The 18,178-nt window shown below is 43.5% G+C and overlaps 1 protein-coding gene across 2 annotated transcripts in view; it reads right to left on the bottom strand.

Annotated features, from left to right (window-relative positions):
- Positions 1-17,701, bottom strand: part of SMG1 (SMG1 nonsense mediated mRNA decay associated PI3K related kinase) — a 119,015-nt gene extending 101,314 nt beyond the window's left edge. For both annotated transcript variants that reach the window (XM_048865858.2, XM_075132746.1), the window contains exon 1: positions 17,456-17,701. In XM_048865858.2, the coding sequence (XP_048721815.2) occupies positions 17,456-17,544 (89 nt within the window). In that variant the 5' untranslated portion in view covers positions 17,545-17,701. The remainder of the gene's footprint in view (positions 1-17,455) is intronic.
- Between the last annotated feature and the right edge of the window lie 477 nt (positions 17,702-18,178).

Genomic DNA, 18,178 nt, shown 5'->3' with positions numbered 1-18,178 from the left:
TTTCTCCCTCCAGGGTAAACTGCAGAAATTTCTAGTTCACGCTCAGGGAGATGGAGAATGTCCCATATAGCGTGTCTGCTGTCTCAGCCACCCAATGCAACAGAGCAGCAGATTTTCAATTGCTTTGAGCTTAAACACCCAAAAGTTTCATAACAGTTGGCTCCTCTGATAACCATGACCTTCCAGTACAGTACACTGTACTATCTCGTACTGTCAAAATGGGTCGAATTTGGGGTAGCATGGACGCAATCAGACGGTATTGGCCTCTGGGAGCTATCCCAGAGTGCTCCATTGCGACCGCTCTGAACAGCACTCTCAACACAGATGCACTGGCCACGTAGAGAGGAAAAGGCCTGCAAACTTTTGAATTTCATTCCTGTTTGACCAGCGAGGCAAGCGGCAGGTGAGTGCAGAGCTCATCAGCAGAGGTGACCATGACGGAGTCCCAGAATCGCAAAAGAGCTCCAGCATGGACCGAACGAACAGGAGGTACGGGATCTGATCGCTGTACGGGGAGAGGAATCCATGCTAACAGAACTCTATTCCAGTTTTCGAAATGCCAAAACATTTGTCAAAATTTCCCAGGCCATAACAGGGACCCGAAGCAGTGCCGCGTGAAACTTAAGGAGCTGAGGCAAGCCTACCAGAAAACCAGAGAGGCGAACAGCCGCTCCGGGTCAGAGCCCCAAACATGCCGCTTCTATGATGAGCTGCATGCCATTCTAAGGGGTTCAGCCACCACTACCCTAACTGTGTTGTTTGACTCCTTCAATGGAGATGAAGGCAACATGGAAGCAGGTTTTGGGGATGAGGAAGATGAAGATGAGGAGGCTGTAGACAGCTCACAGCAAGCAAGCGGAGAAACTGGTTTTCTCGACAGTCAGGAACTGTTTCTCACCCTGGACCTGGAGCCAGTACCCCCCGAACTCACCCAAGGCTGCCTCCCGGACCCATCAGGCAGAGAAGGGACCTCTGGTGAGTGTACCTTCTTAAATAGTATACATGGTTTAAAAGCAAGCGTGTTTAATGATTAATTTGCCCTGGCATTCGCGGCCAGTACAGCTACTGGAAAAGTCTGTTAATGTGTCTGGGGATGGAGCGGAAATCCTCCAGGGACATCTCCATAAAGCTCTCCGAGATGTACTCCCAAAGCCTTATCAAAAGGTTTCTGGGGAGGGCAGCCTTATTCCGTCCACCATGGTAGGACACTTTAGCACACCAGGCCAGTAGCACGTAGTCAGGAATCATTGCAGAACAAAGCATTGCAGCGTATGTTTGCTGGCATTCAAACAACATCCGTTCTTTACCTCTCTGTGTTATCCTCAGGAAAGTGATATCATTCATGGTCACCTGGTTGAAACAGGGTGCTTTTCTTAAGGGGACATTCAGAGGTGCCCGTTCCTGCTGGGCTGTTTGCTTGTGGCTGAACAGAAATGTTCCCTGCTGTTAGCCATGGAGAGGGGGGAGGGACTAGCCATTGGTGGGGGAAGGCAAAATGCAACCTTGTAACGAAAGCACATGTGCTATGTATGTATGTTAACAGCAAGGTTTACCATGAAAAAGAGTGTACCCATTGTTCTAGAAAAGGTGTCTTTTTAAATACCACTGTCCCTTTTTTCCCTCCACCAGCTGCATGTATTTCAAGGATCACAGGATCTTCTCCTTCCCAGACACTAGCGAAGATTAGAAGGCGAAAAAAACCGCACTCGCAATGAAATGTTCTCTGACCTCCCATACTGACAGAGCACAGACGAATGCGTGGAGGCAGACAATGTCAGAGTGCAGGAAAGTACAAAATGACCGGGAGGAGAGGTGGTGGGCTGAAGAGAGGGCTGAAGCTGATAGGTGGCAGCAGTGTGATGAGAGGAGGCAGGATTCAATGACGAGGCTGATGAAGGATCAAACTAATATGTTCCAACATATGGTTGAGCTGCAGGAAAGGCAGCAGGAGCACAGACCGCCGCTACAGCTCCTGTGCAACCAACCGCCCTCCTCCCCAAGTTCCATAGCCTCCTCACCCAGATGCCCAAGAACGTGGTGGGGGGGTCCCCCTCTGGCCACCCAGCCACTCCACCCCAGAGGATTGCCTAAGCAACAGAAGGCTGGCATTCAATAAGTTTTAAAGTGCTGTGTGGCCTTGTCCTTCCCTCCTCCACCACCCCACCCGGTGCTTCCCTCCTCCACCACCCCTTCCGAGCTACCTTGGCAGTTATCCCCCTATTTGTGTGATGAATTAACAAAGAACGCATGAATGTGAAGCAACAATGACTTTATTGCCTCTGCAAGTGGTGACTGAAGGGAGCAGGGAAGGGTGGTTAGCTTACAGGGAAGTAGAGTGAACCAAGGGGGGGTGGGTTCATCAAGGAGAAACAAACAGAACTTTCACACCATAGCCTGCCCAGTCATGAAACTGGTTTTCATAGCTTCTCTGATGTGTACTGCGCCCTCCTGTGCTCTTCTAACTGCCCTAGTGTCTGGCTGCGCGTAACCAGCGGCCAGGCGATTTGCCTCAACCTCCCACCCCGCCATAAACATCTCCCCCTTACTCTCACAGATATTGTGGAGCGCACAGCAAGCAGTAATAACTGTGGGAATATTGGTTTTGCTGAGGTCTAACCGAGTCAGTGAACTGCACCAGCGCGCTTTTAAACGTCCAAATGCACATTCTACCATCATTCTACACTTGCTCAGCCTGTAGTTGAACAGCTCCTGACTACTGTCCAGGCTGCCTGTGTATGGCTTCATGAGCCTTGGCATTAAGGGGTAGGCTGGGTTCCCAAGAATAACTATAGGCATTTCAACATCCCCAACGGTTATTTTCTGGTCTGGGAAGAAAGCCCCTTCCTGCAGCTTTTGAAACAGACCAGAGTTCCTGAAGATGCCAGCGTCATGTACCTTTCCCGGCCATCCCACGCTGATGTTGGTGAAATGTCCTTTGTGATCCACCAGTGCTTGCAGCACCATTGAAAAGTACCCCTTGCGGTTTATGTACTCGCCGACTTGGTGCTCTGGTGCCAAGATAGGGATATGGGTTCCGTCTGTGGCCCCATCACAGTTAGGGAATCCCATTGCAGCAAAGCCATCCACTATGACCTGCACATTTCCCAGGCACACTACCCTTGATATCAGCAGATCTTTGATTGCGTTGGCTACTTGCATCACAGCAGCCCCCACAGTAGATCTGCCCACTCCAAATTGATTCCCGACTGACCGGTAGCTGTCTGGCATTGCAAGCTTCCACAGGGCTATTGCCACTCGCTTCTCAACTGTGAGGGCTGCTCTCATCTTGGTATTCTTGCGCCTCAGGGTAGGGGAAAGCAAGTCACAAAGTTTCATGAAAGTGCCCTTACGCATGCAAAAGTTTCGCAGCTGTTGGGAATCGCCCGAGACCTGCAACACTATGCGGTCCCACCAGCCTGTCCTGGTTTCCCTGGGCCCACAATCGGTGTTCCACGGCATGAACCTGCCCCATTAGCACCATGATGCCCACATTGCCAGGGCCCATGCTTTGAGAGAAGTCTGTGTCCATGTCCTCATCACTCTCCTCGTCACCGCACTGATGTCACCTACTCCCCTGGTTTCGCTTTGCCAGGTTCTGGTGCTGCATATACCGCTGGATAATGCGCATGGTGCTTAACGTGCTCCTAATTGCCAAAGTGATCTGAGTGGGCTCCATGCTTGCCGTGGTATGGCATCGACATGGAAAAAAGGCGCGGAACAATTGTCTGCCATTGCTCTGACAGAGGGAGAGGCGACTGAAGACATGGCTTACAGGGAATTAAAATCAACAAAGGGGGTGGCTTTACAACAAGGAGAAACAAGAACAACTGTCACACAGAATGGCCCCCTCAAGGATTGAACTCAAAACTCTGGGTTTAGCAGGCCAATGCTCAACCCACTGAACTATCCCTCCCCCCGGTATTCCAGGCAGGACTGAATCTCCATGAAACTTTTCAAGGTGCCCCTGACAGACCTCACCAAAACGATTGTCGGCCGTTGATTTCACGGGGGAGGGGGGGAGCAAAGAATACAAAACAAATCTGGTATATTTCTTGTTTTGATCCACTCCATCTATCTTTTACATCTTTGGCTGGCAGCAGACGGTGCAGTAGGACTGCTAGCCATCCTCATCTCCTGGCTGCTCAGCAGAAGGCGGTGCAATAGGACTGCCGGCAGGACTAAAGAGAATGACCTGGTCGAGTCACTCCTATTTTAGTCCCTGTGCCCATGTCTGCCCAGATGCTCCTGACCAACCTTACCAGGGAGGCCAAGAGCACCTCGGACATGATGACGATGGTTATCAGGCTTATTGCACCGCCTGCTGCCAAAAGGCAATGAGCTGCTGCTGTGTAGCAATGCAAAAAAGCCAGCACCCAGGAGACGTATGGTGCCAGTGAGCTGAGTGGGCTCCATGCTTGCCGTGGTATGGCGTCTGCACAGATAATTCAGGAAACAAGGTGCAAAACGATTGTCTGCCGTTGCTTTCATGCTTGACGCATGTACCCAGAACCACCTGCGACAATGTTTTTGCCCCATTTGGCATTGGGATCTCAACCCAGAATTCCAATGGACGGCAGAGACTGCAGGATCTGTGGGATAGCTAGCCTCGGCACTGTGGAAGCACTCAGCCAAGTTAATGCACTTAATGCACTGAGAGCATTTTGTGTGGGGACACAGACAATTGACTATATAAAACCGATTTCTAAAAAAACGACTTCTATAAATTCGACCTAATTTCGTAGTGTAGACACACCCTAAGTTGAGTAAAGCATTAACCGACTTCGCACTTTGGGTTTTGTACATCAGTTGACCTGAGAATTGTACATATTCTTGACTAACCTCACTTCCTGAAATGTTGCCTTCTTTTAAAAGGAGTGTTTTAAAATCTTTTTATTGTGTTGAAGCCTACATGCTCTACAAGCCTGTAGATGCTTTGAGAAGTATTATGTACTATTGTGGTTCTGTGTTTGGGAGCAGAGTCTTGCAAACTAACAGAATCAAGAGATGCCGGGCAACCTCGCATAACAGCCCATCAACTGCAGAAGGGAGAGTGGCGTTTTGTTTAAATAAAAAAGCTCTTTTGCCCCCATGCATCTTTCTCAAGCAAGCATTATTATCTCTTCTAAAAAGTCTGTTCCTCTCCTTTGCAATCAATGTTCTCATTTCAAACCACCATCAATTTCTGATCCTCTCTCAGCAGGCACAAAGGGGCCACTTCAATACAAGTTTTTGGTTTCCTGAGAATAGACTTAATGATTCAACTATGACCTGTCATGCTTTGAAGATGGATTCTCACACTGAAGCAAGCTTGTAATAAGAAAATTTATGCAAAAAGCAATTTTCTTAGCAGTCATTTCAGTATTACTTTGTTACTTATTCAAAAATGTGTGTTTAAGTAACAGCGCATATTCTCTTTTTGATTTGATCTTATCAGAGTTCCATGTGTGACATCATAATATGTCACTATGGAAATTCAGCCTCTATATTTCACTGAAGGAACAAAGAGCAAGATGACTGCTGAAATCATGGCTTGTGCGTGCTTATCCAAATACGTTTGTACAATTACTGGTAAATACTAAGAATAAAACCATAAAAATAAACCCATTTTCAATCATTTAAAGTTTAAAAGCTTCTTCCTATATTAGAGTACATGTATTTTGGAGAGAGTGCTAATCTATTTTATCCACTTTAAAACCATAACACACTTTACATAGATACTTACAAATACAGAACCTTTTCAGTGACTTGCATTTAAAAGTATACTTCCTTGACCTGTCTCCCCATTTCCTCTTTTATGATGCAATACAATTGTGCCATCAAACATCAACCAAATTAGATATACAAAACTTGTATTCTTGCCTTTCTAAACGCATGCCTGTATTTTAAGATGGCACTTTTCTTGTTCATAAAGTAATATTTATATTTTGACTAGATTGTGCCAGGCAGATAAGTTTGAGTTATGAACATAACTATTAATGCCGTCTCATAAAGTCTTGTGGAATGCCGATTTTACATCGGTCACATATTTTGACATGACCTCATAAGAGAACACACACAGTGTGGTGACCAAGCCATTATGCAGTGGTGCCAGCAGACCAGCTCAGTCACAAATACATGATGAGATATCAGAATAAAAATTGTGCAGTTGGAATGAGATGTGAGAAACCAAATGAAGGTGGATAACCATAACAACACTATAAGGTGCTGGATGCACTTCCACAGGGCAGTGCCAATTAGATACTTTTAAGTTTTTGTTTCTATATGATAAACTCATGATTAGAGAGCAGACAAAGAACACAGAATAGTATGGATAGAAGATGCACTATCAGGTAACAGAAGAGAAGCAAATCAGCATAGCTGCCTACTGAGCAATTTCCTTGCCCATACTTTGATTGTTTTTGTGTTGCACTTTGAAACTGGGAAGCTCACATTCACAAAGCAACATTCTGAATTCTCTTTCCCCACCTATCAAAAAAAAAAAGAACAGTCCAGTTTATTAAACACTCAAATAGTCACTGCATGTTCACAAAAGTTACTATACTCATGTTCTAACAAATGAATAAGGAGACAGGCAGAAATCTCTTTGGAAAAGGAGTACACTTAATAGTCAGTCAAAAGTAGAGTCATTATGATTGAGGAAATACATCATCCCGTGAAGGTCAGTGACCTTACAAATAGATTGGTTTCTTCCCTCCTAGATGAATATATTGATTATAGTTCCAAGTCAGTAAAAATAACCTATCATAGCACCTGGGTGGAGATAACACTTTTAGGATGCCAGAAGGGTTTACAATTTCTATGGCCTTGTCTACAAAGAAGCAATTCACTGGCATGGCCACTTCAGATTAACTATTCTGCTATTATTTAGCTATCCCAGAATAACTGTCCTCTGTGGAAATTACTCTGGAATAAAAGTGACTTTATAGCAGATTAGTTATTCTGGAATAGCCTTGCTGGTCAAGTGTTCCATGCAGACAACCCCCAGTACCTACGTGCCCAAGGTAGCAGGGAGGATTGATTTAAATCTCCAACTGGAAGGCCTCAATTTAAATCATCAATTTTAAGCAACTTTTCCATTTGTACTTCAGTTATTTTTTAAAGAAAGGTGCATTCTGACTGGTTGATATAACCATTAAAACGTTGATTTACAACTAAATAGAGCCATTACACTAGATTTGGTACATCTTTTTGCACTATAAATAAGGCTGCGTGTCTGTCACAGAGGTCATGGATTCCGTGACTTTCCATGACCTCCGCAGTAAAGCAGTGGCCGGTGCGGCTAGCTCAGGGGTTGCCTAAGCACTCAGGCAGCCCCATGCCCAGCAGCAGCAGTTTGGTTATGCGAGTGGACCCAGGGCCAGGTCGGGGTTGGGGTGCGGGACCAGAGCTCATGGCGGGGGCAGCGCACAGAGCTGGTGGCAGGGGCAGAGCACAGAGCTCCCCTGGCCTTCCCTTCCCCTAGGAGCTGCAGGGACATGCCAGCCACTTCCAGGGAGCTGCAGGGATCTGGGTAGGGAGCCTGCCAGACCTTCCAACCCCCCGCCCCCCAGAACCACTGGGGTGCTAGGCCACATGCAGCCACTGCCCGGCCCACCCCAGCTGCGTCCCCTGACCTCCACCAGGAGCCCCGGCCCGCCGCGTGCGCCCACCCTGCAGTACCTGCCCTACCCCAGCCCACATCCCCCCCGATACACACCTGCGGTGCCCAGCCCAAGTTTTAGTTAGGGGTATACAGTACAATGAATTTTTGTTTACGGCACGTGACCTATGCATGACTTTTACTAAAAATACCCTTGACTAAAATGTAGCCTTAAACTATAGCATTTATTTATTTAAACAACTATTAAAAGTTTAATGTTTTCAGATTCTTATTAACTGTACATTTTTAGTATGTACTAGTATTTAGTATTAGAAGATGATGAATATATTGTTTATTTACAAGATAATTAGTTTTCTACTCATGATTTGTGTCCGGATGCATTAGAAAGGTGACTAGAATTTAACTAAACACACAAAACAGCATATAAACTGTTTTAAACAAAACAAGCCCTTAATACAGTACATGACCTATTCTGCCATATTTATAAAGCTTGATACTAAAAGTTAATTTTTTCCCCTGATTTTTTTTTTTATACAGAAGAGTAGCCTTTAACATACAGTTTGTCACAGAGGCTCATGGATTCAGCCTACTTATTTAAGAGATTATAATAAATATAGGCCTAAAACAGATTTGGTACTAAATTTAAGGTTAATTTTAAACATATTTAGTTTTAAAATAAAATAAAATATTTGTTTTTAGTTTTTGGTTTGTTTTTTTTTTTTAAAAAAAAAGTCAGATTTGTACCCACCTTGCAAGGTAGGCATTTTTTCCAGAGGAAGTTAATTATTAAAATATTCACTCTTAGCAGAGATTTTATAACCTGCAACAGGACAGGTGAATGACTGACTGAACATCTAGCCTGTTTATTGGTCTGAATTAGCCAAGAGACTCTCAATGCTTAGTATTCTTCACACCCCCTCTGGCATACAGCCATTCAAATTCAATCCTCTATAACTACCCACTCACAATCCAGCACCGGGATTATGTGATCCTGGTCAGTTTCACACTGTGCCAACAAAAATGACAAAATCACTACTGGGTGGTCCACCAAAGCGCTCAACAAGACACCAATGAAGGGTAGAAAGGAGTACAGATAACAAATGAGGTGACAATCGTAACTGACCTTTCTGATAGCTACATGTTGACAAATCAAGATGGAAACACTGAAGGAGCAGAGGAGTTATACATCCATCAGGTAGAGTGTATTTTGCCTTGAGGTAATATATGAATTTGAAAATATGCTGTCCAAAATTGAAGTTGAGGTACATTTCTAGAATGAAAAATAAATCCCTATGGGTCACAGAACTGCTCTCCTTTCTCCAAAATACGTAGAAAGAAATTGGCATCAAAATCCAGTTTAAAAAAAAAGGGGTGGGGGTGGCAGGCTTTGATCTGCGTTTCCTGCCCTGTTTGCCAAGGCTGTTTTTCAAAAGCAAGCTCCCACTTCCTGAAACCAAAGTCCAAGCACCTGAAAAATGGGAGAAAACTTCCACTGCTATTCCACCAACCCCCACATTTTAAGGAAAATGGGAAGGAAAGATTATCCCTTTCTCCCCCAATTTTTATTTCACAGAATTCAAAAGATAAACCTAGGCAACAGAGAAAAAGGCATTTTTAGTCAGAATGTTTAAAACGGTGTTTGCTGATGCCCATTTAAATACAATTAGAAATGCTGTGGTTAAAGAATCCTCCCAATGACCAAGACGACAATGTCTACTTCTGTATTTGTAATGTCTAGCACAATAAGATCCCAGAAATGATTTGGGCCTCTAGCTGTAGTAGCAGGGATGATCATAGAACATTCTGAAGAAAGGATATCTTTATCAGAAGATTCAGTTCCACTGACCATTCAGTCAAGACATGGGAGATCACAATCCATTTGCTCTAAGACCTGGAAGAGGTCTTCCAGCAAAACTAGAAAAAAACCCAAGCTTGATATTTCAGTTATTTACCAAGTTATTAAAAAGGAACAAAAAACAACATCTTCTCCCCCACACACACATCATCTTACAGGCCACTTTTATATAGAATTAATAAATGTATAATACTTAAAAATCCATTGCAGGTCATTTTAAAGACTAGTAAGATTGACGAGGAAAATTATTCACAACAGTTTTCATGAATGTTTAGATAATAGCACTAATGTGGCCAACAAGGATGAAATATTACATATCAATCAATTTCTGTAAAGCAATTCAGTGGACAACTGAACTGACTGATTTCAAGATTAGAAAAGCATGGCATTTGGGACAAACTACTGAAGCGGATTCAAAACAACGACAACAGAAATAGAATACTTGTTTAAAAAAAAAACAACAACAAAACACTTCAAGGAGGCCAGCAGTGAAGTGTGGCGTCTGAGTAATTATAGGTAAATATTCATCATATGAAGGATCTCTCTTACCGTAATTTTACTAATGTGATCACTGCTACCTCAATTCTTTCTACCTTCATTTTACACATTAAGCCTTATTGCTCTTTCTTGTCATATAAAATTAAAACATAATCCCCAATACAACAGTAAAACTGCTTGAATTAGAAAAAAGTATCTTTGAGCTCATTATAATCTCTTCATTCTGAGTGGAATAGGAATCCAATACACTGCAATATTTAAAAAAGGTTTTCTGTGCTAGGAAAAGCATTCTACTAGGATTTTGCAGTATCTCTGTTGGGAACACGAACCACAACTATCAGTTGTTACCTCAGTAAGTTATCTTTTCAGTGCAAGCTGGCACCAAAAAGGCAACAGAGCATGTACACAGTAAATGGACTTGTGCAGGTAACTCTCTGTATACTACACTACATGCTTACGTTATCTCTATACAAGTTTGAATCCTTGACATAATTAGCTTAAAAGTTCTGTATATTAGAACAGAAAATCTTGAAATCCATGTGCCACACTTGAAAAGAAACTGAAAAAGCCACACAAGAACTTTTAACTTGCAGAAAACTAACAATATTTATGGATTGCATAAAAGAAACTGCTCCATGAACATTACATGAAACTGACAGAACATCTAATAGGAGATCCTGATCAAATGAATTATAATATGCTTTGATTCTTTGCTACATAAACGCTGAAACATTCAGAATATTCTGTGACTTCCAGTCTATCAAGGTTGATGACTTCTCATCTGCTCTCAGTCCTCACCTCCCTTTTTATCCACTGATATGGTGGCTGATTCTCTCCATGGTTCATTCCCCTCCACACCTTGACTCTTTTGCAAGACCCATCCTGTCCATCTGCAGCGTTGGCTCAGTCACAACATCCACTTCCTTCTGCTCCCACACAGCAGAGCATCTTTGGCAAAAAGCCTGTAATCAAGCTAACTTCCTTCACTACAAATGCCATATTCCTAAACAATTCCACTTCTCCAACTTAACTGAATGTCATGTCCTGCATTCCAGCCACCTTTTCAACATCTTCGACTCAGTCCTCAAACCCTCCCTGCCTCCTGCCTACATTTCTCTCTCTGCTCAGGATGAACTTGTACAAGAAAAAGTTGACAACATAGGCAAAAGGTGACAACTTTCCCTCTCCCTTGGCTTCCTTCCTTTCCCAATCCTCTCCTGTCTGAGACATAGAAGTTTCTTGTCTGACCTTCTCTAATCCCTCCACTTGCCTCAGTGACCCCATCCCATGCCATCTCCTGATCTCCTCTCATACCCTCATTTCCTCTTCTCCTCAACCTGTCACTCTCCTCTCGCTCTTCCCCTCACAATACAAACAAACATGCTTTAATCCAGTGGTTCTCAACCCTGGGGGTACACAGAGGTTTTCCAGGGGTACACCAACGCTTCTAGGTATTTGTCTAGTTTTACAACAGGCTACATAAAAAGCACTAGTGAAGTCAGTACAAACTAAAATTTCATACAGACAAGGACTTATTTATACTGCTCTGTATACTATACACTGAAAGGTAAGTACAATCCTTATATTCCAATTGATTTATTTTATAATTATAGGGTAAAAATGAGAAAGCAAGCAATTTGTCAGTAATAGTATGGTGTGATATTTTTGTATTTTTATGTTTGATTTTTTTAAGCAAGTAGTTTTTAAGTGAGATGAAACTGGGGAGTACACAGGGAAAATCAGACTCCTGAAAGGGGTACAGGAGTCTGAGAGCGACTGCTTTAAGAAAGACTAGAACAACCTTGTCCCCCCTTGCCTCTCCAACACCTTCTTCCATCTATCTGTAAGTTCATTGAACACAGACAGCCCCCCAACCTGAAGCAAATACTCACCAGCAACCACACACCACACAACACTAACCCAGGAACCTACCCCTGCAACAAAGTCCGATGCCAACTCTGTCCACATATTTATTCAAGTGACACCATCATAGGAACTAATCACATTAGCCACGCCATTAGGGGCTCGTTCACCTGCACATCTATCAATGTGATATATGCCATCATGCACCAGCAATGCCCCTCTGCCTTGTACATTAGCCAAACCGGACAGTCTCTACACAAAAAGAATAAATGGACACAAATCTGACATCAGGAATCATAATATTCAAAAACTGGTAGGAGAACACTTCAACCTCTCTGGCCACTCAGTAAAAGATTTAAGGGTGGCAATTTCGCAACAGAAAAGCTTCAAAAACAGACTCCAAGGAGAAACTGCTGAGCTTGAATTAATATGTAAACTAAATACTATTAACTTGGGTTTGAAGAGAGACTGGGAGTGGCTGGGTCATTACACATATTGAATCTATTTCCATAGATTAAGTATCCTCACACCTTCTTGTCAACTGTCTAAATGGGCCATCTTGATTATCACTACAAAAGTTTTTTTCTCCTGCTGATAATATCTCATCTTAAGTAATTAGCCTCTCAGTTTGTAAGAAGAAAAGGAGTACTTGTGGCACCTTAGAGACTAACCAATTTATTTGAGCATGAGCTTTCATGAGCTACAGCAGTTTGTAAGGTAACTTCCAATTTATCTGTATGTGTTGTATGTATATATATTACTATATGTTCCATTCTATGCATCCAATGAAGTGAGCTGCAGCCCACGAAAGCTTTTGCTCTAATAAATTTGTTAGTCTCTAAGGTACCACAAGTCCTCCTGTTCTTTTTGCAGATACAGACTAACACGGCTGCTACTCTGAAACCTGTCATTGAACACACTGGTTACAATAGCTTTCTTTTCTCCAATTCCATCCTTGACCTTCTCTAATTTGGCTTCTGTTACTTGCACTCCACTGAAATCCCTCACCCCAAAATCTCTAATGACCTCTTCCTAATCAAAGTTTAGAACCAGTATTCCATCCTCATCCTTCTTGACCTGTCAGCCACCTTCAACATAGTCAACCATGCTTTTCTTTGAAACCTTGCCCTCCCTTGCCTTTCATGCTTCTGTCCTCTCCTGGTTCTATTCCTACCTCTGTAACTGGTACCACAGCATGTCTTTTGGTAGATCCTCTGTATCACCTGTCCAACTTTCTGTGGGGGTTCCACAGGGCTCTGTACTTGGCCCCCTTCTGTTCTCTCTCTACACCTTATCTCTGGGGAATATCATCCACAAAGACAAATTGAATGACCATCTCTATGCTCATAGATCTACCACTTCTCACCAGATATGTCTCCTTCTGACGTGTCCTTGTGGTTGTCTGTCAGCTCAAGCTGAATACAGCTAAAGTAAGAGCTGTTAATCTTTTCCACCAAACCCTCCCCATTACCCGCTTTCTCAATCACAGTGGACGATACCACCTTCCTGCCTGTTATTCAGGCCTGTAACCTGCATGTCATTATCATCTTGGATCTCTCTAGGTCCTCACATCAAGTCTATGTATAAATCTTGCCGATTCTTTCTGTATAACATCTAAGATACAGCCTTGTCTATCCATTCACACAGCTAAAACTCTTATGGGGTCTCATCTCAATCATGTCTACACTGGGGGTTAGGCCAACTTAACTACAGCATTCAAGGGTGTGGATTTTCTGATCCACAATTTTCTAATGTAGCTCAGGCCTAAAATTTAGGCTATAAGCACTTTGAGGGCAGGGACCATGTTTTTGTTCTGTATTTGTACAGCACCTACCACACATGTATCCTAATTCATGACCAGGGGTTCTAAGTGCCACAGTAATACAAATGAATAATAATAATTCAGAACACTAACTTACATTGCATGAGAAGGATAACTTCCATTTTCAAGAATTAAATTCCAGGATTGAACTTGTATCTATCAGAGTAGTTTTGGAACTTTTACCAGTCAGAGCTTTTGTTTCTTACTTTTCCATATACATCCTCAGCTACCAGATTGTTTGTGTCTTTTTCTGTTCATAAAGAGAAGTTCAGTTATTCCAGAAGTAATTCCTGATTACAGGAGCAGGCGATTTAAAATCTATCTATCCTTTCTCTCCATAGCCTGAAAAGGTGAACGTTGAAACCATGGTTCTAGTCTTTACCATTATGCTGCATCAGTAGACATCAGTTTGCTTAATGTTACTGTGTTGCACAAACCCTGCTTTCCTGTCAGTGTGAAGAAGTACTGTGTGTTGCACAGTTAATTCAGCCCCACGCTAAAGATTAATAGCAGACAAACTAGCAGAAGCTACACAGTGATATGACTTTTTAATTTTTTTCTTATTTCCAAAAGCCAAAGGAAGTGGAAACTTGAAAGTTCAGAAAGGTAGCAATAGAGAGTCTAAATCTGATCAAGTCACCTGATCAAAGTTCTGCCACATATACTCAGATCTTGTCCATACACAGTAAGCTATATCCATTTAGAAACAGATATAGTTAAACTGGTACAACCTCCTAGCATGGGTACAGTTATTCAGGAATAAAGGAGCTTATAGTATATCATATAGCTTATTCCTGGTCAATATACAGTGTTACAAAAACTTTGTGTAGACCAGCCCACACACACCTGACAGGTATTGCCGCATTCACATGGGCACGAAATTCAAATTCTGCTTCACCAACTAGACTTTATTAGAGATGGATCTGAGCTACAAAAATCAGAACCACATTTTTCACACCTCAAAGCTCAGGAAGTTTTGATTCTGATGATATAGTTCAGATTTCATCTCATTTATCACATTTACAGATAATTAAACTTCAAAACACAATATCCTAATTAAAGGGATACAGTCAACTTCAAAAATAGTATTTCCATTTGAAAGTTCTGTGCCATGAAAGATTAGTGAAAAAAGTTCTATTTTCTTTTTTCTTTCACTGGAAATTTGATAGAATTTTTGCAATTTTGGTCCCTGCATACAACCTTCCTCTGTCCCTGCAAGAAGCTATTTACCATTAACCAGCAGCAACAGAGCTAGAACCGAACTGGTAAGTAAAACAGATGTATACACAGAAGAAGAAAAAGAAAAGAAGTCTGAGCATATTTTGTGTTATAATTGCTACCCAAAAGTTCATTCTAAACATAAAACAAGGAAGCAAAAAAATTCACAGCTACTTTTAAATTAAAAAAATATATCAGAACATACTATTTAAGGGAGTTCTATCAGATTTTTTTTAAATTCCTTGACAATATACCTTTGCAAAGATTTTTTTCATGTTGAAGGCTCAACTAAACAACCATATATTGATTCATATGGTCAAAGTGATCTTTGTATTATGGTAACATTTTTAGATTTCATATATATGTAGAATTAGCTCTCAACTCTCATGGTGCACATTTTTATACTCTTTGGGGTGCCCAGTAGATAAACTAAGGGGTAAAGCTAATTGCTGCAGGTTTAGGTTGCTCCCGAGGACAGCTACAGATCTCACTTATTCCTTTACAAATGCTCCAATTTCATGATCCTCCGGATGCAGAGGACCAGGCCCCATTCACATTAGGAAACTAACTTGTCAGTGACAATGGTTCATCTCCTCTAAGTCTCACTTTCTGTAATACTGCTGAATAGTTTTGTTCTTACAGTGCCAACAGTTATACCATTTTCACCTCCTCCAGTTCAATGGTTTTCAGTAAGTCAATTTCTTAGCATAGACAGGGCTTCGGCATCTGTAAAGCACATTTTCTATGCTGAAAATAAGATGGGTCCTATGAATGAATGAATATGTCCTATCAGGAAGCCGTTATCACAGCTGTCACCATATCAGCAGGGACACAAACTGTACATCTAATGCTTTCCCTTGGGGGGAAAACTCTGGGTCAAGAGCTTAAAAGTTTTTGACTTCAAGTATGGAGTCCATTATTCCCTAAATGACTGCCTGCAGAGTAAGGGAAGTACCAGACTGTAGGCCATTAGAAGTCCTCCATTGTTACTGAAGAAATAGGATGCCACAACAGGACATCAATATGATGTCTTGCAAATTTCTAACTTTTAAACTTACAATTTACTACACCTCAACAACTAAAGAGAGCAGAATCTAGTGAGGTCTGATCACGTGATCATTTAAATGTTGCATGCTTTTTGCATACTTAACATCCCTAACATGTGGAGAGCTGACTACTTAGTCAAAATGAACTTTTGATTCTTTCACATATATGAAACTAATGTTCCACACATACAATAGCAGGATCCACTTCCACATCCATTCAATCAATTTAATAAACTACATGATACTGACAGCAAACTTCAGAACCCTAGTCCCTTTCTCTGCCAACTTAAGTTTTAGTAACATTCAAACAAAGCCAAAAAAGTTTGACATAGAAACAATTAAGTCAAAGGACTTAGATACTGTACTTCAGGCCAAATTACAAAGTTTTACAAAAACAACTTTAAAAATTAATATAGTAAACTAAAGCAGTTTAGCAACTACATGGGTGACAGGACATGCTGGAAATAGTTCAGATGCAAAATATACTTTTCACTTATTGAAATGTAATAACTGCAACACATCCCAAACAAAAATCCCATTAGTTTACTTACAACTCTGAACTACTTTTCCTTGATTAAAGAACAAAATTTATATATATGTTTTGTGTGCTATTTTTTTAGCCCTTGAAAGACCTCCAGTATGTTTGCAGCCTCCATTCTCCTTCAAGTAATTTCCAATTAAAAAACACAAAAAGAGAACAAAAATGCACTTACTGAAGGTTCCCGTAAATTCTGTTTCAATATAAGCAACTCAAAACGTCTATTTACCACTAAAGGAAAGTGCCTCCTACTATAAAATAAGTCACTGAGCAACAAAGTTGCTACTTACAATACTGTGTGGGGTGCCAGCAACAGCTGAACTGAAACACCTTAAAATCATCATACACCATAAATCACCTAGGACAAAACCCTGAAAGGCGAAGGCTAAATCAAGATAAACCCAACTAGGATCCTAGGACGTTACGTGTTGTGTGATATAGAAACATTTTGTCTCTCTAACCACCAATAGATAAGGGATTGCTTATATAGCAGGAAATACCCTCCACTGTCCACACGTCCTACCCCAGCTCTTTCCAGTACCCAGCAAAGTCTGGATCCTTTATATCAGAGGTGTCCTGGCGTTTCGTTCCCCATTTGACTAGGCCACATTAGAGAGGCAGTGCCCGTTCACCCCACACACACCCCAATCCTGAGTGTGTAGGCCCCAACAGTCAGGGACCGGGTCACTCGCACCTCCTCTCCCCCGCCCCCACCAACTCCCTCTAGGCCCCAAGAGTCAAGGAATGGGTCACTCCCCCCGCACCCCCTCTAGGCCCCAATAGTCAGGGGGTGGGTCACTCCCCCCTCCCCATTTCCCTCTAGGCCCCAGCACTCAGGAAGCTGGGCCTGCCTACGTAGAAAGCCGGGGGGTTCTCCTCTCCCCCACACCTTCCCTCCTCCCAATCTCCACAGGCCCCAGCACAGCGGGAACAGGCCAGGCCAGGCCAGGCCCCCTCCCCGCGTGTCCCCGGAGGCCGCCTAGGCCGCGCCTCCCCCTACCCGAGCCCAACCCACCTGGGTTGCCAGTCATTCCAGCTCCGCGGGTGATAGTGCTGCCTGGTGCCGATGCCGCTCAGCCGAGACCCCGGGGCTCTGCGGCTCATTACCTTGCCCGAGAGGGCATGGCCGGCCGGGCAGCGGCGCAGGGCAGGGGCGGCGGCGGCGGCTCCTCACTCGCTCCCCTCAAGCTGCTGCTGTCTCACAGGCAAGGAGGAGACGACGGCGGCGGTGGCGGCTCCGCCTGCTGCTGCTGCCTGGCCGAACGGCATGCTGGGATCGCGGGCCATGGGGCCGCCCCGCTCGCCCGCCCTCCGCGGGGCACCCTGGGACAGCGGCCATCGAACGGGGTCACCCCCGCGGGGTCACGCGGAAAACCCCCCTGTACTGGGCCGGGGCGCCCCCCCCCACCCGCCGTATCCTCACAACGGGCTTCCCTAACCTTTCCCTCACTCCGAGAGGGCACACCCAGCCGGGGGGAGTCTCCGCAGCGGGGGACTCAGCCCTCTGCCTCCTGGCCCCCGCCCGGGAGGGGTCTCCCCGTGGTGTAACTCTCCCCTGTCTCCCATTCTTTGGTGTGTTCGGGGGGTTCGCCTTCCCCTAAGGGAGCCTCCTGGCCCCCACCCACCCGAAGAGGGGGTTTATCCTCAGGAGGGGGTCATCCTGTGATGAGGGTGTCTCCTATCCCCATGAAGGGCGAGTAGGGTTTCCTGCCCTCCCACCCATATTGAGGGGACTACT

The sequence above is a fragment of the Caretta caretta genome, chromosome 10 (assembly GCF_965140235.1).
Source record: "Caretta caretta isolate rCarCar2 chromosome 10, rCarCar1.hap1, whole genome shotgun sequence".
Classification (NCBI taxonomy): domain Eukaryota; kingdom Metazoa; phylum Chordata; order Testudines; family Cheloniidae; genus Caretta; species Caretta caretta.
This window is presented reverse-complemented; position numbering and strand designations above follow the sequence as displayed.